Here is a 20,129-nt window from a genome sequence, read left to right as displayed (position 1 = left end):
GTTTCCCAAACTAGAGTTTGTTATGCATATAGTGGACTAAGATTTGTAAACTTCCGCCTTTGTCAAAGTTTTTTAAAAGCGCGTTGTTTAGGAGTTCAAAGTCGAATTGAAATATTGCACACGCGAATTTCAGGAGTAAGTGTTTCCTAATGGCAATATGCAGATATTTTCTAGAACGGGACAATTGGATCTCGCTAGCTCTGCCCACCTCCTTGCTTGATCTGCCCACTATGACTCATCTGTTCCCTTTGGAAACGACAAGCTGTGATCCATCTTGGTTTAGTTATACAAATTCTTGACAGTACAGTTCGAAGATGAGGGATTTCTATTGGAGAAGCAGTTTCTGCCTATCACACTTTGGGATTCCATAGCGAAATTGTCTAGCTGAGCTCATGCGTACAAACACAGCAGGGTCTGAAGGTCGTCTCAGGCCGAAACTGTGCATGCCGTCAAATCAAAGCCACGCATTCGAGATAGTTGTTTTTGACGAAAATTAAAACGTGTGACACTTTAACGAAGTTGGAGTAATAACATGTTAAAATACTTAAGACATTGGCTTGAATCTATAGGTTATGCCTTTTAGATTTCGAGAAAATTAACTAAGGAAGAATTGTTCTCTTCTCAAACCCTGTTTCGCAAACATTTCCGGAAGTCTCGCGATGTTGTGCCTCTGAGTTTAGAAACTCAGCGGAGTTGCCAACAACTGCCCACAGAATAGAATTATAAGTGTATGTATGTCCCTTAAGGTCCTTGTGTAATATGCTATTGTACCCCCTAGCTTAATTGTCCATAGTATATATATATATATATATTTTAAGTTGCTAGTCATAAACCCCACCCATTTCGACTATTGATCTTCTTAATATGTGATTTTAAGCTGCTTTATTTTAGGGGTTTAGTGAAGGTGGATTGTTTACCCTTAAGACAAGGGGAGTATAACCTAACCTCCACCACACTGCTAGCTTATGCCTTACCCTAACCTTAAATGAAGACCAAAAGGCACATTTTTGTTTTCATGAATGTTTACTATACGTCAAATTTTGACTGTGCAACTAGTGGAAATCGGGAAACAGACAGATACAGCTTTGGCAATGTAAACATATGTTTCACATGTCAATAAAGCACTTTGCATTTAATTGAATTCAAAGGAGCTTTGACAGAGATTTTAGAAAAGGAGATAAGAATCCCAGTGGAAAATGTATGGAGTAACGTACAACGCTCCTCCCAGCAGACTGTCGACCAATCGCGTCCACGCCATGCGATCCCGCGTTCACATGCTAGTCGGAACTAGGAAGTTCAGTTGCGCAAACCCACAGTTTCATCAGCTGTCCGGGTGGCTGGTCTCAGACGATCCTGCAAGAAGCCGGATGTGGAGGTCCTGGGCTGGCGTGGTTACACGTGGTCTGTGGTTGTGAGGCTGGTTGGACGTACTGCCAAATTCTTTAAAACGATTTTGGATGGGGCTTCTGGTAGAGAAAGGAACATTACATTCTCTGGAAACAGCTCTGGTGGACATTCCTGCAGTCAGCATGCCAATTGTACGATCCCTCAAAATGTGAGACATCTGTGGCATTGTGTTGTGACAAAACTGCACATTTTAGAGTGGCCTGTTATTGTCCCCAGCACAAGGTGCACCTGTGTAATGATCATAATGTTTCATCAGCTTCTTGATATTCCACAGCTGTCAGATGGATGGATTATCTTGGCAAAGGAGAAATGCTCACTAACAGGGATGTAAACAAGTTTGTGCACAAAATTCTAGAGAAATAAGCTTTCTGTACATATGGAACATTTCAGGGATATTTTATTTCAGCTCATGAAACCAACACTTTACATGTTGCATAATTTTTTTTTGTTCTGTGTAATATTTGACTAAAACAATCATGTCAAACCTTTGCTTACATTTGTATACGATAACATTTCCAAAATTAAAATAACTTGCAGCTGATTTTCTGGTGTTTTATAGCCTTTTATGTAAAAAAAAACAAAAAAAAAACAAACATTTAAAACACTTTTGCTTGGAACCTGGGGGGCCCAAAAAAATCACCAGCGGGCCAAATTCGGCTGGGGAACCCTGGGATAGAGTATGCTGTTTTATGATGACAGACAAGTGGTATTATCTGAATAATGTATTATTTTACATTCATGCCTATATGGCTTGACTCCAAGCAAGGGTCACCACTGTAGTTAGGGGTAGGGTCACCACTGTAGTTAGGGGTAGGGTGACCACTGTAGTTAGGGGTAGGGTGACCACTGTAGTTAGGGGTAGGGTGACCACTGTAGTTAGGGGTACGGTGCAGTTCTTGGTGTTCAATGGCAGAAAACCTGGTAGTCCACGTTTGATATAATCAATGTCCGATCCAGAGTTGAATCCCTGCAGACAGACACTGTAGACAGTCAAGTTGTCCATGTAGAGGGAGGTCCCCTCTCACTGTGATTGTGTTTCAAATGGCACCCTATTCCCTACGTTGTGCACTACTTTAGACCAGGGTCCTATTCCTGACAGTGGTCATCACTAGTTAACCCCGCCTAGTTCTAAAATGTCTCTTCTTAAAATCTGATTTTAAACCTAATCACACTGCTAACCTTATTCCTAACCCCAATTTAAAATAAATTGGCTAACCCCAACTTAAAAAATGAATGAAAACAAAAATGTGCATTTTTTTATTTATTTAACTTTGACTGTGGGAACTAGTGAAAAACCCTACATAGTACACTACTTTTGACCAGAGTTGTGTTTTGGAGGTCCCTGTAGTGCTGACAGCTGCTCCTCAATGTTCCTCAGCTCCTGCTCCAAGGCTGAGATCTAAACAGATACATTCCATTGTGGAGGAGGGAATGAAGGCAGATCATTTAACAGAAATACAAAAGCAAAGTCTCTTTCAAGAACATCTTCATCAATGGTTTTATGTCCCAAATGGCACCCTATTTCCTATATAGTGCACTACTTTTGACCAGAGCCTTATGAGGTAATAGGATGCCATTTTGGATGTAAACAGTAGACGTGCTGGTATGTCGGCCATTTTGCTCCAGCTTACATCAACAACATTTGATCACAGGATGAAAGCAAGTTTGCTCACGTGACAAATACAAAGGTTGTTATTGTGAGATCGTGCACGTGTTTTTTTTTCTATGGTATGCAAATACTGGACTATCTAATGTCCCAATACTACGCATACTAAAAATGTGTTGCTCAGCTACCGAACTCGTGATTTCCATGCCTGAATTAAAATGGTAAATCTATTTAATATTGAGAGGTCCGTCACCTCATCATTTCTATTTCTACTTTGCACATTCTTCCAGTGCAAATCAACCATTCCAGTGTTTTACTTGCTATATTGTATTTACTTTGCCACCATGGCCTTTTTTTGCCTTTACCTCCATTATCTCACCTCATTTGCTCACATTGTATATAGACTTGTTTATACTGTATTATTGACTGTATGTTTGTTTTACTCCATGTGTAACTCTGTGTCGTTGTCTGTGTCGAACTGCTTTGCTTTATCTTGGCCAGGTCGCAATTTGTAAATGAGAACTTGTTCTCAACTTTCCTACCTGGTTAAATAAAGGTGAAATAACTAAAAAATAAACTAGAGTCAAGTAGTACTTTATCGTCACAAACATCAGCAATGATTACAAAAGACAAGGATCAATAACACGAGCAAACTATGAGAGTTAAAAGTCCCATCGTCCAGGGAGATCTCCCAACATGCCATATAGCTCATTCTGTTGTGTTGGTCACAGGGGACTGTGGCAAGTGAGTGTGTGAGGCATTCTGTCATCGGCCCGTTTTATCTCACAAAACACACACCCTTGCCACATTTCATGCACCCACTTCCCAGTTTTTATATCTTACTTTGTTCTCTGTCTCTATCCTCACTCGCTCTGGAACCTTCTGTAAGTAGTTTGGCACGCGGGTTCGAGAGAGGGACTGTTCCAGTTTAGAGAGGAGCTTCTCTCTGCGTTGGGAGAGCTGGAGACTAAGTTTGCTCACATTCACACCACCCTGGAAGAAGGCAAACAACTCAGTACCATATTACAATCCACCATTTCTAGAAATCTGTGAGATTACACTGAAGCCCGGATGATTACCTGAACATTGAGGTGTAACTGACAGGAGTGGTCGACCACACCCACAGCACTACCTTTAGGGGGAGGGGGAGCCGACGGGAAGGACAGGGAGCCGGCCCCCTGAGGACAGTGGAGGTGGAGCTTGGTGATTCGGCCCAGGGTCCGTACAGCAGGGCCAAAGTGGACCAGGATCTGGGCTTGGCTGGGCGAACACACGGCCCACACTGGAAATGCGATTTATTAGTATACATGATTAATGAGTATATATGATTATGATTAATAATAATCATTACGATCATATTATTCATATACATTTTAAAAGAGAATCATGCCATGAAATAGCCTGACAGAAAGATGGTCCATATCGTAAACATATTTAGATCAGTTTTTTTGTCCAGCCTACGCTAGAACAGATAGGAAACATAATCCTTATATGTAGAAGGCTTTGTCATGTTGATGACACTGTTATGACGTACAGTTGGAATGAAATGGCCCTGCCAGGGTGAATACACTGGAACTAACACATACAGTCTACTGTAATGCTCAGACGGAGACAGAGAGAGAACACAGTTTACATGATGATTATAACGTTCACAAGGCAGAATGAGTTTTTCAGAGGGATGCTAGATATCATAGATCAGATTTAGATCAGGATCTCTCCAGTTTACAACTCGGCTTATATAACCACGTAGAACATGCAATGGTCACATTGAAGCATCGTTATAGTTCATCTGTCAAATCTCTGTGTGGTCGACTACTAAATCTGTGAGACAACAACTTATCCAATGCCAGGCCAATAGACATAACATTTCTCTATCCAGTTGAGTTAAGTTGTGACAGTGACGTACTGTGAGGCTTCTCCTTGGTCATGCCACACTGGGCCCTGAGGGACCTGGCTACTCTCACCACTTCCTGGACCAGAGTGAAGTCTGCTTCCTCCTGGGGGAAGTGCCAGTGTGCCTGGCAGGAAGTTGAGCAGAAATAACAAGAAGGAGCGAGATAGATGGGAGAGAGAGATAGAGGTAAAAAACAAAACCAAGGAAGAAGAGAAACCCAAACCACAGATGTGACCATTCGTTTCTCAGCACCAATGACATTACCATAGTACACTCTTAGAAAAAAGGTTTCTCCGGCTGTTCCCATAAGAGAACCCTTTTTTGTTCCAGGTAGAACCCTTTACACAGAGGGTTCTACATGGAATCCAAAACGGTTCTACCTGTAAACAAAATTGGGTTCTTCAAAAGGTTCTCCTATGGGGACAGCCGAAGAACCATCTTAGAAACAAATGTGCTATTTAGAACCTAAGTGTCCAAGCCTCATAAGTTTAATGATCCTCACAGCTCTATAGCCAATAGGAATTCATTAAGTCTATAGCTTTCTAGTCAGTAGTTTTATAGCTATACAAGTGCTATAAACCCCACACCAGTATGGACATAAATGGGTATAAAGTGAGTGTGTGTGTGTGCGCATGTGTATGTATTAGTATCTACATAAACTCAGCAAAAAAAGAAACGTCCCTTTTTCAGGACCCTGTCTTTCTAAGATAATTCGTAAAAATCCAAATAACTTCACAGATCTTCATTGTTAAAGGGTGTGAACACTGTTTCCCATGCTTGTTCAATTGAACCATAAACAATTAATGAACATGCACCTGTGGAACGGTCGTTAAGACACTAACTAACAGCTTACAGACGGTAGGCAATTAAGATCAAAGTTATGACAACTTAGGACACTAAAGAGGCCTTTCTACTGACTCTGAAAAACACCAAAAGAAAGATGCCCAGGGTCCCCGCTCATCTGCGTTAACATGCCTTAGGTATGCTGCAAGGAGGCATGAGGACTGCAGATGTGGCCAGGGCAATAAATTGCAATGTCCGTACTGTGAGACGCCTAAGACAGCGCTACAGGGAGAGAGGACGGACAGCTGATCGTCCTCGCAGTGGCAGACCACGTGTAATAACACCTGCACAGGATCGGTACATCCGAACATAACACCTGCGGGACAGGTACAGGATGGAAACAACAACTGCCCGAGTTACACCAGGAACGCACAATCCCTCCATCAGTGCTCAGACTGTCTGCAATAGGCTGCGAGAGGCTGGACTGAGGGCTTGTAGGCCTGTTGTAAGGCAGGTCCTTACCAGACATCACCGGCAACAACGTCGCCTATGGGCACAAACCCACCGTCGCTGGACCAGACAGGACTGGCAAAAAGTGCTCTTCACTGACGGGTCGCGGTTTTGTCTCACCAGGGGTGATGTTCGGATTCGGGTTTATCGTCGAAGGAATGAGCGCTACACTGAGGCCTGTACTCTGGAGCGGGATCGATTTGGAGGTGGAGGGTCCGTCATGGTCTGGGGCGGTGTGTCACAGCATCATCGGACTGAGCTTGTTGTCATTGCAGGCAATCTCAACGCTGTGCGTTACAGGGAAGACATCTTCCTCCCTCATGTGGTTCCCTTCCTGCAGGCTCATCCTGACATCACCCTCCAGCATGACAATGACACCAGCCATGCTGCCCGTTCTGTGCGTGATTTCCTGCAAGACAGGAATGTCAGTGTTCTGCCATGGCCAACGAAGAGTCCGGATCTCAATCCCATTGAGCATGTCTGGGACCTGTTGGATTGGAGGGTGAGGGCTAGGGCCATTCCCCCCCAGAAATGTCCGGGAACTTGCAGGTGCCTTGGTGGAAGACTGGGGTAACATCTCACAGCAAGAACTGTCAAATCTGGAGCAGTCTATGAGGAGGAGATGCACTGCAGTACTTAATGCAGCTGGTGGCCACACCAGATACCTGACTGTTACTTTTGATTTTGACCCCCCCCCCCCTTTGTTCAGGGACACATTATTCCATGTATGTTAGTCACATGTCTGTGGATGTCTCAGTTTACGTCTCAGTTGTTGAATCTTATGTTCATACAAATATTTACACATGTTAAGTTTGCTGAAAATAAAACCCAGTTGACAGTGAGGACGTTTCTTTTTTTGCTGAGTTTACATTTCAGTTGTGCAACTGACTAGGACCCCTCTTTCCCCCCTACTACTCTCTTACCAGTTGTGAAGACTGTGGGTATGGCTGTAGACACAAGCTAGCCCCGGCGCTATCACCACCCTCTCCCCTGAGAAGGTAGAGCCTCTGCCACAGCTCCTCAGTGAGGAAGGGCATGAAGGGAGAGAGGAGGGCCAGAGAGACAGACACACAGTGGTAGAGAACAGCCCTGACCACCTGCTTCTCTCTCCCAGTGTGCACTGTGTCGATCAGACCCAACGCCCCGGCGCCAGAGTCCTGGCTCAGCACTGGCTTGATGCACTCCTACACCACACACAGAGAGAGAGAGAGGAAGTTAGAGAGAGAGAGAGGAAGTTAGATAGAAAGAGTTGTAGAGATCAGGGGAAGACACAGTTAGAGAGAAGACAGAGTTTCTCCTCAGTCCTTGATGTCCGTTACTAAACTACAGTCCATGACAGATTCTCCTCACCAGGTAGATGTCACAGAGGCTGTGCAGCCAGAAGGAGTGCAGGGCAGTGGTAACAGAGTGGAGTTCATATCTCTCAAAGCCCTGCTCACACTGGAGCACAGTGCTATAGAGCCGAGAACAAACCCACTGGTCCATACTGTTCAGAGGAGAGGTCTGGACAGAAAGAGAGATAGAGGAAGGTAGAGAAAGAGAGGGAAGGAGAGAGACAGAGGGAGGGAGAGAGAGGGAGAGAGAGAGAGAAGGAGAGAGACAGAGGGAGGGAGAGAGACAGAGGGAAGGAGAAAGAGGGAAAGAGACAGAGGGAGGGAGAGAGACAGAGGGAAGGAGAGAGAGGGAAAGAGACAGAGGGAGGGAGAGAGAGGGAGAGAGACATAGGGAGAGAGACAGAGGGAGGGAGACAGAGGGAGGGAGAGAGGGAGAGAGACAGAGGGAGGGAGAGAGAGAGAGAGAGAGTGGGAGAGAGAGAGAGAAGGAGAGAGACAGAGGGAGGGAGAGAGACAGAGGGAAGGAGAAAGAGGGAAAGAGACAGAGGGAGGGAGAGAGACAGAGGGAAGGAGAGAGAGGGAAAGAGACAGAGGGAGGGAGAGAGAGGGAGAGAGACATAGGGAGAGAGACAGAGGGAAGGAGAAAGAGGGAAAGAGACAGAGGGAGGGAGAGAGACAGAGGGAAGGAGAGAGAGGGAAAGAGACAGAGGGAGGGAGAGAGAGAGACAGAGGGAGGGAGACAGAGGGAGGGAGAGAGAGGGAGAGAGACATAGGGAGAGAGACAGAGGGAGGGAGACAGAGGGAGGGAGAGAGGGAGAGAGACAGAGGGAGGGAGAGAGAGAGAGAGAGAGTGGGAGAGAGACAGAGGGAGGGAGGGAGAGAGAGAGAGAGAAGGAGAGAGAGGGAGAGAGACAGAGAGAGAGAGAGGGAGGGAGAGAGAGAGAGACAGAGAGAGAGAGAGAAGGAGAGAGAGAGTGGGAGGGAGAGAGAGGGAGAGAGACGGAGGGAGGTAGAGAAAGAGAGGGAAGGAGAGAGTGGGAGAGAGAGAGGGAGGGAGGGAGAGAGAGAGAGAGAAGGAGAGAGAGGGAGAGAGACAGAGAGAGAGAGAGAGACAGAGAGAGAGAGAGAGAGAGGGAGAGAGAGAGAGAGAGAGGGAGAGAGAGAGAGAGAGGGAGAGAGACAGAGGGAGGGAGAGAGAGAGTGGGAGGGAGAGAGAGAGTGGGAGGGAGAGAGAGGGAGAGAGACGGAGGGAGGTAGAGAAAGAGAGGGAAGGAGAGAGTGGGAGAGAGAGAGGGAGGGAGGGAGAGAGAGAGAGACAGAGAGAGAGAGAGACAGAGAGAGAGAGAGAGAGGGAGAGAGAGAGAGAGAGAGAGAGGGAGAGAGACAGAGGGAGGGAGAGAGAGGGAGAGAGACAGAGGGAGGGAGAGAAAGGGAGAGAGACAGAGGGAGGGAGAGAGAGGGAGAGAGACAGAGGGAGGGAGAGAGAGGGATGGAGAGAGAGGGAGAGAGACAGAGGGAGGGAGAGAGAGAGAGAGAGAGAGAGAAGGAGAGAGAGACAGAGAGAGAGGGAGAGAGAGAGAGAGACAGAGAGAGAGAGAGAGAGAGAGGGAGGGAGAGAGAGAGAAGGAGAGAGAGGGAGAGAGACAGAGGGAGGGAGAGAGAGAGTGGGAGAGAGACAGAGGGAGGGAGACAGAGGGAGAGAGACAGAGGTAGAGAAAGAGAGGGAAGGAGAGAGTGGGAGAGAGACAGAGGGAGGGAGAGAGAGTCATATTTACAATATATATTTCCAGCTATTACCAGGTTTCCATCCCACCTTTTTATGCCAGTAAAAATGTCTGATATAAAATGTCACATCAGGCCTGATGGAAACAGAACATTTGTCAGTAAACTTTCCAAATGTCTTCAAAACAAAATACGCTAAACACCGTGGGATCTTTTTTTGCATCTATAAAATGAAGGAAATGGCGATGGAAATGTCTTTATGCGCAAATATTGATATCATAACCATCACATCACAGTAAACTTGTAGTCACACAACGATATGTTGTGTTGTCCTCCCACTACGACTCGGGAAACCATGCAGTTGACTAGGCTACAGATGAAATAAGTTACGATGAGTCGATGCTCGCCTGCCTTTTGACAATAGAAGTCATCTTTCTCTTTTGTCCGTAATAATGTCTTCGTGTAGGTAGGCTGTATCTGTGAGCTGTTGTCTAGAGAACACGTACCGAGACCAGAGTGGGCCATTTGTTTTGGAACAAAATTATCAGAAGGGTTATAAATGAGAAGCTATTTAACTTGTATATTTTTTAATTTCGTTACATGGGAATGTAAGGTATTTGTATGTGCTCTACGTCATCACAGCCTGTTATCTGCAACCAGTTCATTTAATGGGGCGGCAAGGTAGCCTAGTGGTTAGAGTGTAGAGGCGGCAGGGTAGCCTAGTGGTTAGAGTGTAGAGGCGGCAGGGAAGCCTAGTGGTTAGAGTGTAGAGGCGGCAGGGTAGCCTAGTGGTTAGAGTGTAGAGGCGGCAGGGTAGCCTAGTGGTTAGAGTGTAGAGGCGGCAGGGTAGCCTAGTGGTTAGAGTGGAGGGGCGGCAGGGTAGCCTAGTGGTTAGAGTGTGGAGGCGGCAGGGTAGCCTAGTGGTTAGAGTGGAGGGGCGGCAGGGTAGCCTAGTGGTTAGAGTGTAGGGGCGGCAGGGTAGCCTAGTGGTTAGAGTGTAGGGGCGGCAGGGTAGCCTAGTGGTTAGAGTGTAGAGGCGGCAGGGTAGCCTAGTGGTTGGGAGTGTAGAGGCGGCAGGGTAGCCTAGTGGTTAGGAGTGTAGGGGCGGCAGGGTAGCCTAGTGGTTGGAGTGTAGGGGCGGCAGGGTAGCCTAGTGGTTAGAGTGTAGGGGAGGCAGGGTAGCCTAGTGGTTGGAGTGTAGGGGCGGCAGGTAGCCTAGTGGTTGGAGTGTAGGGGCAGCAGGGTAGCCTAGTGGTTAGAGTGTAGGGGCAGCAGGGTAGCCTAGTGGTTGGAGTGTAGGGGCGGCAGGGTAGCCTAGTGGTTAGAGTGTAGGGGCGGCAGGGTAGCCTAGTGGTTAGAGTGTAGGGGCAGCAGGGTAGCCTAGTGGTTAGAGTGTAGGGGCGGCAGGGTAGCCTAGTGGTTAGAGTGTAGGGGCGGCAGGGTAGCCTAGTGGTTAGAGTGTAGGGGCGGCAGGGTAGCCTAGTGGTTAGAGTGGAGGGGCGGCAGGGTAGCCTAGTGGTTAGAGTGGAGGGGCGGCAGGGTAGCCTATTGGTTAGAGTGGAGGGGCGGCAGGGTAGCCTAGTGGTTAGAGTGGAGGGGCGGCAGGGTAGCCTAGTGGTTAGAGTGGAGGGGCGGCAGGGTAGCCTAGTGGTTAGAGTGGAGGGGCGGCAGGGTAGCCTAGTGGTTAGAGTGGAGGGGCGGCAGGGTAGCCTAGTGGTTAGAGTGGAGGGGTGGCAGGGTAGCCTAGTGGTTAGAGTGTAGAGGCGGCAGGGTAGCCTAGTGGTTAGAGTGTGGAGGCGGCAGGGTAGCCTAGTGGTTAGAGTGTGGAGGCGGCAGGGTAGCCTAGTGGTTAGAGTGTAGGGGCGGCAGGGTAGCCTAGTGGTTAGAGTGTAGGGGCGGCAGGGTAGCCTAGTGGTTAGAGTGTAGGGGCGGCAGGGTAGCCTAGTGGTTAGAGTGTAGAGGCGGCAGGGTAGCCTAGTGGTTGGAGTGTAGAGGCGGCAGGGTAGCCTAGTGGTTAGAGTGTAGGGGCGGCAGGGTAGCCTAGTGGTTGGAGTGTAGGGGCGGCAGGGTAGCCTAGTGGTTAGAGTGTAGGGGCGGCAGGGTAGCCTAGTGGTTAGAGTGGAGGGGCGGCAGGGTAGCCTAGTGGTTAGAGTGGAGGGGCGGCAGGGTAGCCTAGTGGTTAGAGTGGAGGGGCGGCAGGGTAGCCTAGTGGTTAGAGTGTAGAGGCGGCAGGGTAGCCTAGTGGTTAGAGTGTGGAGGCGGCAGGGTAGCCTAGTGGTTAGAGTGTGGAGGCGGCAGGGTAGCCTAGTGGTTAGAGTGTAGGGGCGGCAGGGTAGCCTAGTGGTTAGAGTGTAGGGGCGGCAGAGTAGCCTAGTGGTTAGAGTGTAGGGGCGGCAGGGTAGCCTAGTGGTTAGAGTGTAGAGGCGGCAGGGTAGCCTAGTGGTTGGAGTGTAGAGGCGGCAGGGTAGCCTAGTGGTTAGAGTGTAGGGGCAGCAGGGTAGCCTAGTTGTTGGAGTGTAGGGGCGGCAGGGTAGCCTAGTGGTTAGAGTGTAGGGGCGGCAGGGTAGCCTAGTGGTTAGAGTGTAGGGGCGGCAGGGTAGCCTAGTGGTTAGAGTGTAGGGGCGGCAGGGTAGCCTAGTGGTTAGAGTGGAGGGGCGGCAGGGTAGCCTAGTGGTTAGAGTGGAGGGGCGGCAGGGTAGCCTAGTGGTTAGAGTGTAGGGGCGGCAGGGTAGCCTAGTGGTTAGAGTGGAGGGGCGGCAGGGTAGCCTAGTGGTTAGAGTGGAGGGGCGGCAGGGTAGCCTAGTGGTTAGAGTGTAGGGGCGGCAGGGTAGCCTAGTGGTTAGAGTGTAGGGGCGGCAGGGTAGCCTAGTGGTTAGAGTGTAGGGGCGGCAGGGTAGCCTAGTGGTTAGAGTGTAGGGGCGGCAGGGTAGCCTAGTGGTTAGAGTGGAGGGGCGGCAGGGTAGCCTAGTGGTTAGAGTGGAGGGGGGGCAGGGTAGCCTAGTGGTTAGAGTGGAGGGGCGGCAGGGTAGCCAAGTGGTTAGAGTGTAGGGGCGGCAGGGTAGCCCAGTGGTTAGAGTGTAGAGGCGGCAGGGTAGCCCAGTGGTTAGAGTGTGGGGCGGCAGGGTAGCCTAGTGGTTAGAGTGGAGGGGCGGCAGGGTAGCCTAGTGGTTAGAGTGTAGGGGCGGCAGGGTAGCCTAGTGGTTAGAGTGTAGAGGCGGCAGGGTAGCCTAGTGGTTGGAGTGTAGAGGCGGCAGGGTAGCCTAGTGGTTAGAGTGTAGGGGCAGCAGGGTAGCCTAGTGGTTGGAGTGTAGGGGCGGCAGGGTAGCCTAGTGGTTAGAGTGTAGGGGCAGCAGGGTAGCCTAGTGGTTGGAGTGTAGGGGCAGCAGGGTAGCCTAGTGGTTAGAGTGGAGGGGCGGCAGGGTAGCCTATTGGTTAGAGTGGAGGGGCGGCAGGGTAGCCTAGTGGTTAGAGTGGAGGGGCGGCAGGGTAGCCTAGTGGTTAGAGTGGAGGGGCGGCAGGGTAGCCTAGTGGTTAGAGTGGAGGGGCGGCAGGGGAGCCTAGTGGTTAGAGTGGAGGGGCGGCAGGGTAGCCTAGTGGTTAGAGTGGAGGGGCGGCAGGGTAGCCTAGTGGTTAGAGTGTAGAGGCGGCAGGGTAGCCTAGTGGTTAGAGTGTGGAGGCGGCAGGGTAGCCTAGTGGTTAGAGTGTGGAGGCGGCAGGGTAGCCTAGTGGTTAGAGTGTAGGGGCGGCAGGGTAGCCTAGTGGTTAGAGTGTAGGGGCGGCAGGGTAGCCTAGTGGTTAGAGTGTAGGGGCGGCAGGGTAGCCTAGTGGTTAGAGTGTAGAGGCGGCAGGGTAGCCTAGTGGTTGGAGTGTAGAGGCGGCAGGGTAGCCTAGTGGTTAGAGTGTAGGGGCGGCAGGGTAGCCTAGTGGTTGGAGTGTAGGGGCGGCAGGGTAGCCTAGTGGTTAGAGTGTAGGGGCGGCAGGGTAGCCTAGTGGTTAGAGTGGAGGGGCGGCAGGGTAGCCTAGTGGTTAGAGTGGAGGGGCGGCAGGGTAGCCTAGTGGTTAGAGTGGAGGGGCGGCAGGGTAGCCTAGTGGTTAGAGTGTAGAGGCGGCAGGGTAGCCTAGTGGTTAGAGTGTGGAGGCGGCAGGGTAGCCTAGTGGTTAGAGTGTGGAGGCGGCAGGGTAGCCTAGTGGTTAGAGTGTAGGGGCGGCAGGGTAGCCTAGTGGTTAGAGTGTAGGGGCGGCAGAGTAGCCTAGTGGTTAGAGTGTAGGGGCGGCAGGGTAGCCTAGTGGTTAGAGTGTAGAGGCGGCAGGGTAGCCTAGTGGTTGGAGTGTAGAGGCGGCAGGGTAGCCTAGTGGTTAGAGTGTAGGGGCAGCAGGGTAGCCTAGTTGTTGGAGTGTAGGGGCGGCAGGGTAGCCTAGTGGTTAGAGTGTAGGGGCGGCAGGGTAGCCTAGTGGTTAGAGTGTAGGGGCGGCAGGGTAGCCTAGTGGTTAGAGTGTAGGGGCGGCAGGGTAGCCTAGTGGTTAGAGTGGAGGGGCGGCAGGGTAGCCTAGTGGTTAGAGTGGAGGGGCGGCAGGGTAGCCTAGTGGTTAGAGTGTAGGGGCGGCAGGGTAGCCTAGTGGTTAGAGTGGAGGGGCGGCAGGGTAGCCTAGTGGTTAGAGTGGAGAGGCGGCAGGGTAGCCTAGTGGTTAGAGTGTAGGGGCGGCAGGGTAGCCTAGTGGTTAGAGTGTAGGGGCGGCAGGGTAGCCTAGTGGTTAGAGTGTAGGGGCGGCAGGGTAGCCTAGTGGTTAGAGTGTAGGGGCGGCAGGGTAGCCTAGTGGTTAGAGTGGAGGGGCGGCAGGGTAGCCTAGTGGTTAGAGTGGAGGGGGGGCAGGGTAGCCTAGTGGTTAGAGTGGAGGGGCGGCAGGGTAGCCAAGTGGTTAGAGTGTAGGGGCGGCAGGGTAGCCCAGTGGTTAGAGTGTAGAGGCGGCAGGGTAGCCCAGTGGTTAGAGTGTGGGGCGGCAGGGTAGCCTAGTGGTTAGAGTGGAGGGGCGGCAGGGTAGCCTAGTGGTTAGAGTGTAGGGGCGGCAGGGTAGCCTAGTGGTTAGAGTGTAGAGGCGGCAGGGTAGCCTAGTGGTTGGAGTGTAGAGGCGGCAGGGTAGCCTAGTGGTTAGAGTGTAGGGGCAGCAGGGTAGCCTAGTGGTTGGAGTGTAGGGGCGGCAGGGTAGCCTAGTGGTTAGAGTGTAGGGGCAGCAGGGTAGCCTAGTGGTTGGAGTGTAGGGGCAGCAGGGTAGCCTAGTGGTTGGAGTGTAGGGGCAGCAGGGTAGCCTAGTGGTTAGAGTGTAGGGGCAGCATGGTAGCCTAGTGGTTAGAGTGTAGGGGCAGCAGGGTAGCCTAGTGGTTGGAGTGTAGGGGCGGCAGGGTAGCCTAGTGGTTAGAGTGTAGGGGCGGCAGGGTAGCCTAGTGGTTAGAGTGTAGGGGCGGCAGGGTAGCCCAGTGGTTAGAGTGTAGAGGCGGCAGGGTAGCCCAGTGGTTAGAGTGTGGGGCGGCAGGGTAGCCTAGTGGTTAGAGTGGAGGGGCGGCAGGGTAGCCTAGTGGTTAGAGTGTAGGGGCGGCAGGGTAGCCTAGTGGTTAGAGTGTAGAGGCGGCAGGGTAGCCTAGTGGTTGGAGTGTAGAGGCGGCAGGGTAGCCTAGTGGTTAGAGTGTAGGGGCAGCAGGGTAGCCTAGTGGTTGGAGTGTAGGGGCGGCAGGGTAGCCTAGTGGTTAGAGTGTAGGGGCAGCAGGGTAGCCTAGTGGTTGGAGTGTAGGGGCAGCAGGGTAGCCTAGTGGTTGGAGTGTAGGGGCAGCAGGGTAGCCTAGTGGTTAGAGTGTAGGGGCAGCATGGTAGCCTAGTGGTTAGAGTGTAGGGGCAGCAGGGTAGCCTAGTGGTTGGAGTGTAGGGGCAGCAGGGTAGCCTAGTGGTTGGAGTGTAGGGGCAGCAGGGTAGCCTAGTGGTTAGAGTGTAGGGGCAGCATGGTAGCCTAGTGGTTAGAGTGTAGGGGCAGCAGGGTAGCCTAGTGGTTGGAGTGTAGGGGCGGCAGGGTAGCCTAGTGGTTAGAGTGTAGGGGCGGCAGGGTAGCCTAGTGGTTAGAGTGTAGGGGCGGCAGGGTAGCCTAGTGGTTAGAGTGTAGAGGCGGCAGGGTAGCCTAGTGGTTAGAGTGTGGAGGCGGCAGGGCAGCCTAGTGGTTAGAGTGGAGGGGCGGCAGGGTAGCCTAGTGGTTAGAGTGTAGGGGCGGCAGGGTAGCCTAGTGGTTAGAGTGTAGAGGCGGCAGGGTAGCCTAGTGGTTGGAGTGTAGAGGCGGCAGGGTAGCCTAGTGGTTAGAGTGTAGGGGCAGCAGGGTAGCCTAGTGGTTGGAGTGTAGGGGCGGCAGGGTAGCCTAGTGGTTAGAGTGTAGGGGCAGCAGGGTAGCCTAGTGGTTGGAGTGTAGGGGCAGCAGGGTAGCCTAGTGGTTGGAGTGTAGGGGCAGCAGGGTAGCCTAGTGGTTAGAGTGTAGGGGCGGCAGGGTAGCCTAGTGGTTGGAGTGTAGGGGCGGCAGGGTAGCCTAGTGGTTAGAGTGTAGGGGCAGCAGGGTAGCCTAGTGGTTGGAGTGTAGGGGCAGCAGGGTAGCCTAGTGGTTAGAGTGTAGGGGCAGCAGGGTAGCCTAGTGGTTGGAGTGTAGGGGCGGCAGGGTAGCCTAGTGGTTAGAGTGTAGGGGCGGCAGGGTAGCCTAGTGGTTAGAGTGTAGGGGCGGCAGGGTAGCCTAGTGGTTAGAGTGTAGGGGCGGCAGGGTAGCCTAGTGGTTAGAGTGGAGGGGCGGCAGGGTAGCCTAGTGGTTAGAGTGTAGGGGCGGCAGGGTAGCCTAGTGGTTAGAGTGTAGAGGCGGCAGGGTAGCCTAGTGGTTGGAGTGTAGAGGCGGCAGGGTAGCCTAGTGGTTAGAGTGTAGGGGCAGCAGGGTAGCCTAGTGGTTGGAGTGTAGGGGCGGCAGGGTAGCCTAGTGGTTAGAGTGTAGGGGCAGCAGGGTAGCCTAGTGGTTGGAGTGTAGGGGCAGCAGGGTAGCCTAGTGGTTGGAGTGTAGGGGCAGCAGGGTAGCCTAGTGGTTAGAGTGTAGGGGCAGCATGGTAGCCTAGTGGTTGGAGTGTAGGGGCGGCAGGGTAGCCTAGTGGTTAGAGTGTAGGGGTGGCAGGATAGCCTAGTGGTTAGAGTGGAGGGGCGGCAGGGTAGCCTAGTGGTTAGAGTGTAGGGGCGGCAGGGTAGCCTAGTGGTTAGAGTGGAGGGGCGGCAGGGTAGCCTAGTGGTTAGAGTGTAGGGGCGGCAGGGTAGCCTAGTGGTTAGAGTGTAGGGGCGGCAGGGTAGCCTAGTGGTTAGAGTGGAGGGGCGGCAGGGTAGCCTAGTGGTTAGAGTGGAGGGGCGGCAGGGTAGCCTAGTGGTTAGAGTGGAGGGGCGGCAGGGTAGCCTAGTGGTTAGAGTGTAGAGGCGGCAGGGTAGCCTAGTGGTTAGAGTGTGGAGGCGGCAGGGCAGCCTAGTGGTTAGAGTGGAGGGGCGGCAGGGTAGCCTAGTGGTTAGAGTGTAGGGGCGGCAGGGTAGCCTAGTGGTTAGAGTGTAGAGGCGGCAGGGTAGCCTAGTGGTTGGAGTGTAGAGGCGGCAGGGTAGCCTAGTGGTTAGAGTGTAGGGGCAGCAGGGTAGCCTAGTGGTTGGAGTGTAGGGGCGGCAGGGTAGCCTAGTGGTTAGAGTGTAGGGGCAGCAGGGTAGCCTAGTGGTTGGAGTGTAGGGGCAGCAGGGTAGCCTAGTGGTTGGAGTGTAGGGGCAGCAGGGTAGCCTAGTGGTTAGAGTGTAGGGGTGGCAGGGTAGCCTAGTGGTTGGAGTGTAGGGGCGGCAGGGTAGCCTAGTGGTTAGAGTGTAGGGGCAGCAGGGTAGCCTAGTGGTTGGAGTGTAGGGGCAGCAGGGTAGCCTAGTGGTTAGAGTGTAGGGGCAGCAGGGTAGCCTAGTGGTTGGAGTGTAGGGGCGGCAGGGTAGCCTAGTGGTTAGAGTGTAGGGGCAGCAGGGTAGCCTAGTGGTTGGAGTGTAGGGGCGGCAGGGTAGCCTAGTGGTTAGAGTGTAGGGGCGGCAGGGTAGCCTAGTGGTTAGAGTGTAGGGGCGGCAGGGTAGCCTAGTGGTTAGAGTGGAGGGGCGGCAGGGTAGCCTAGTTGTTAGAGTGTACGGGCTGCAGGGTAGCCTAGTGGTTAGAGTGTAGGGGCGGCAGGGTAGCCTAGTGGTTAGAGTGTAGAGGCGGCAGGGTAGCCTAGTGGTTGGAGTGTAGAGGCGGCAGGGTAGCCTAGTGGTTAGAGTGTAGGGGCAGCAGGGTAGCCTAGTGGTTGGAGTGTAGGGGCGGCAGGGTAGCCTAGTGGTTAGAGTGTAGGGGCAGCAGGGTAGCCTAGTGGTTGGAGTGTAGGGGCAGCAGGGTAGCCTAGTGGTTGGAGTGTAGGGGCAGCAGGGTAGCCTAGTGGTTAGAGTGTAGGGGCAGCATGGTAGCCTAGTGGTTGGAGTGTAGGGGCGGCAGGGTAGCCTAGTGGTTAGAGTGTAGGGGTGGCAGGGTAGCCTAGTGGTTAGAGTGGAGGGGCGGCAGGGTAGCCTAGTGGTTAGAGTGTAGGGGCGGCAGGGTAGCCTAGTGGTTAGAGTGGAGGGGCGGCAGGGTAGCCTAGTGGTTAGAGTGGAGGGGCGGCAGGGTAGCCTAGTGGTTAGAGTGTAGAGGCGGCAGGGTAGCCTAGTGGTTAGAGTGTGGAGGCGGCAGGGTAGCCTAGTGGTTAGAGTGGAGGGGCGGCAGGGTAGCCTAGTGGTTAGAGTGTAGGGGCGGCAGGGTAGCCTAGTGGTTAGAGTGTAGAGGCGGCAGGGTAGCCTAGTGGTTGGAGTGTAGAGGCGGCAGGGTAGCCTAGTGGTTAGAGTGTAGGGGCAGCAGGGTAGCCTAGTGGTTGGAGTGTAGGGGCGGCAGGGTAGCCTAGTGGTTAGAGTGTAGGGGCAGCAGGGTAGCCTAGTGGTTGGAGTGTAGGGGCAGCAGGGTAGCCTAGTGGTTGGAGTGTAGGGGCAGCAGGGTAGCCTAGTGGTTAGAGTGTAGGGGCGGCAGGGTAGCCTAGTGGTTGGAGTGTAGGGGCGGCAGGGTAGCCTAGTGGTTAGAGTGTAGGGGTGGCAGGGTAGCCTAGTGGTTAGAGTGGAGGGGCGGCAGGGTAGCCTAGTGGTTAGAGTGTAGGGGCGGCAGGGTAGCCTAGTGATTAGAGTGGAGGGGCGGCAGGGTTGCCTAGTGGTTAGAGTGTAGGGGCGGCAGGGTAGCCTAGTGGTTAGAGTGTAGGGGCGGCAGGGTAGCCTAGTGGTTAGAGTGTAGGGGCGGCAGGGTAGCCTAGTGGTTAGAGTGTAGAGGCGGCAGGGTAGCCTAGTGGTTGGAGTGTAGAGGCGGCAGGGTGGCCTAGTGGTTAGAGTGTAGGGGCAGCAGGGTAGCCTAGTGGTTGGAGTGTAGGGGCGGCAGGGTAGCCTAGTGGTTAGAGTGTAGGGGCAGCAGGGTAGCCTAGTGGTTGGAGTGTAGGGGCAGCAGGGTAGCCTAGTGGTTGGAGTGTAGGGGCAGCAGGGTAGCCTAGTGGTTAGAGTGTAGGGGCAGCAGGGTAGCCTAGTGGTTGGAGTGTAGGGGCGGCAGGGTAGCTTAGTGGTTAGAGTGTAGGGGCGGCAGGGTAGCCTAGTGGTTAGAGTGTAGGGGCAGCAGAGTAGCCTAGTGGTTAGAGTGGAGGGGCGGCAGGGTAGCCTAGTGGTTAGGTTGGAGGGGCGGCAGGGTAGCCTAGTGGTTAGAGTGTAGGGGCGGCAGGGTAGCCTAGTGGTTAGAGCGTAGAGGCGGCAGGGTAGCCTAGTGGTTAGAGCGTTGGACTAGTAACCGTAAGGTTGCAATTTCAAATCCCCCGAGCTGACAAGGTACAAATCTGTCGTTCTGCCCCTGAACAGGCAGTTAACCCTCAGTTCCTAGGCCGTCATTGTAAATAAGAATTTGTTCTTAACTGACTTGCCTGGTTAAATAAAGGTAAAATAAAATAAAAAATAAAAAATGGAAACATCTCTGCTGGGAAGATATGCACTGTTTTTATGCGGATTTTAGAATATATATGCATGAAAATCCGTCGGCCAATGGCTGAAGTGCATACAAATGTCAGAATTAAAAGATATGACGTAATTGTTTAAAATCACTACCCATGGACTGTTTAAACTACGGCATGCGACATGGTTCAATGTGCCAATCAAAAAAATCTGCACAATCTACATTTTTTTTTTTTTTTTCTAATTGCCTGGCATCTGGAAGCTAAAAATAGGGATCATGTTAATGACCCGCCAAAAAAAGAAGAGTAACGGAGAGAAATGAACGAGCGGAACGAGGAATTTGTGTAAAGTGCACGTTGGCCGCCATCTTTGTGCCCCTCAACCTCAGGATGGAAACCTAGTTTATAACAAACAGGAATTAAGGAATTTAAATGACTGGAAAAATCAGCGATTATTAAAGAGAGAATCTTAACTTCCACAGTCACATTTTCACTTTAGTCTCCCAGTGACATTAATGTGATAACAACAGCGATATAATATTGTCATGTCTGTTGGTGTTCCGCTACGGTATAAATCTAATCCGTTACCTGTTCCACTGTTCCCAGTTCAGCCCCTCGGTCCTCCAGGACACCCAGCGTGAATCTCACTGTCTGCCACATCTTGTTACAGAAGTGTCTACAGCTCAGCACCTGGGACACGGACAGACTGATGTCCTCACCTGATGGACGGACAGAGAGAGAGAGAGAGACAGTGATATTGTTGCTATGGAAACAAACTGTTGTTTTTTGTTGTTGTCAGAACTTTGGAAGACGACCTCGGCTATTCTCAAG

General features: G+C 52.2%; 1 protein-coding gene across 2 annotated transcripts in view; it reads right to left on the bottom strand.

The window, feature by feature from the left end:
- Positions 1-1,786: 1,786 nt before the first annotated feature.
- Positions 1,787-20,129, bottom strand: part of LOC139373851 (valyl-tRNA synthetase 2, mitochondrial) — a 41,342-nt gene continuing 22,999 nt past the window's right edge. For both annotated transcript variants that reach the window (XM_071114935.1, XM_071114934.1), the window contains exons 24-30: positions 19,887-20,017; positions 7,551-7,703; positions 7,124-7,384; positions 4,920-5,031; positions 4,093-4,295; positions 3,857-4,006; positions 1,787-2,806 (exon numbers count right to left, since the gene is read on the bottom strand). In XM_071114935.1, coding sequence (XP_070971036.1) covers positions 2,717-2,806; positions 3,857-4,006; positions 4,093-4,295; positions 4,920-5,031; positions 7,124-7,384; positions 7,551-7,703; positions 19,887-20,017 — 1,100 coding nt within the window. In that variant the 3' untranslated portion in view covers positions 1,787-2,716. The remainder of the gene's footprint in view (positions 2,807-3,856; positions 4,007-4,092; positions 4,296-4,919; positions 5,032-7,123; positions 7,385-7,550; positions 7,704-19,886; positions 20,018-20,129) is intronic.

Source organism: Oncorhynchus clarkii, chromosome 18 (assembly GCF_045791955.1).
Source record: "Oncorhynchus clarkii lewisi isolate Uvic-CL-2024 chromosome 18, UVic_Ocla_1.0, whole genome shotgun sequence".
Taxonomy (NCBI): domain Eukaryota; kingdom Metazoa; phylum Chordata; class Actinopteri; order Salmoniformes; family Salmonidae; genus Oncorhynchus; species Oncorhynchus clarkii.
This window is presented reverse-complemented; position numbering and strand designations above follow the sequence as displayed.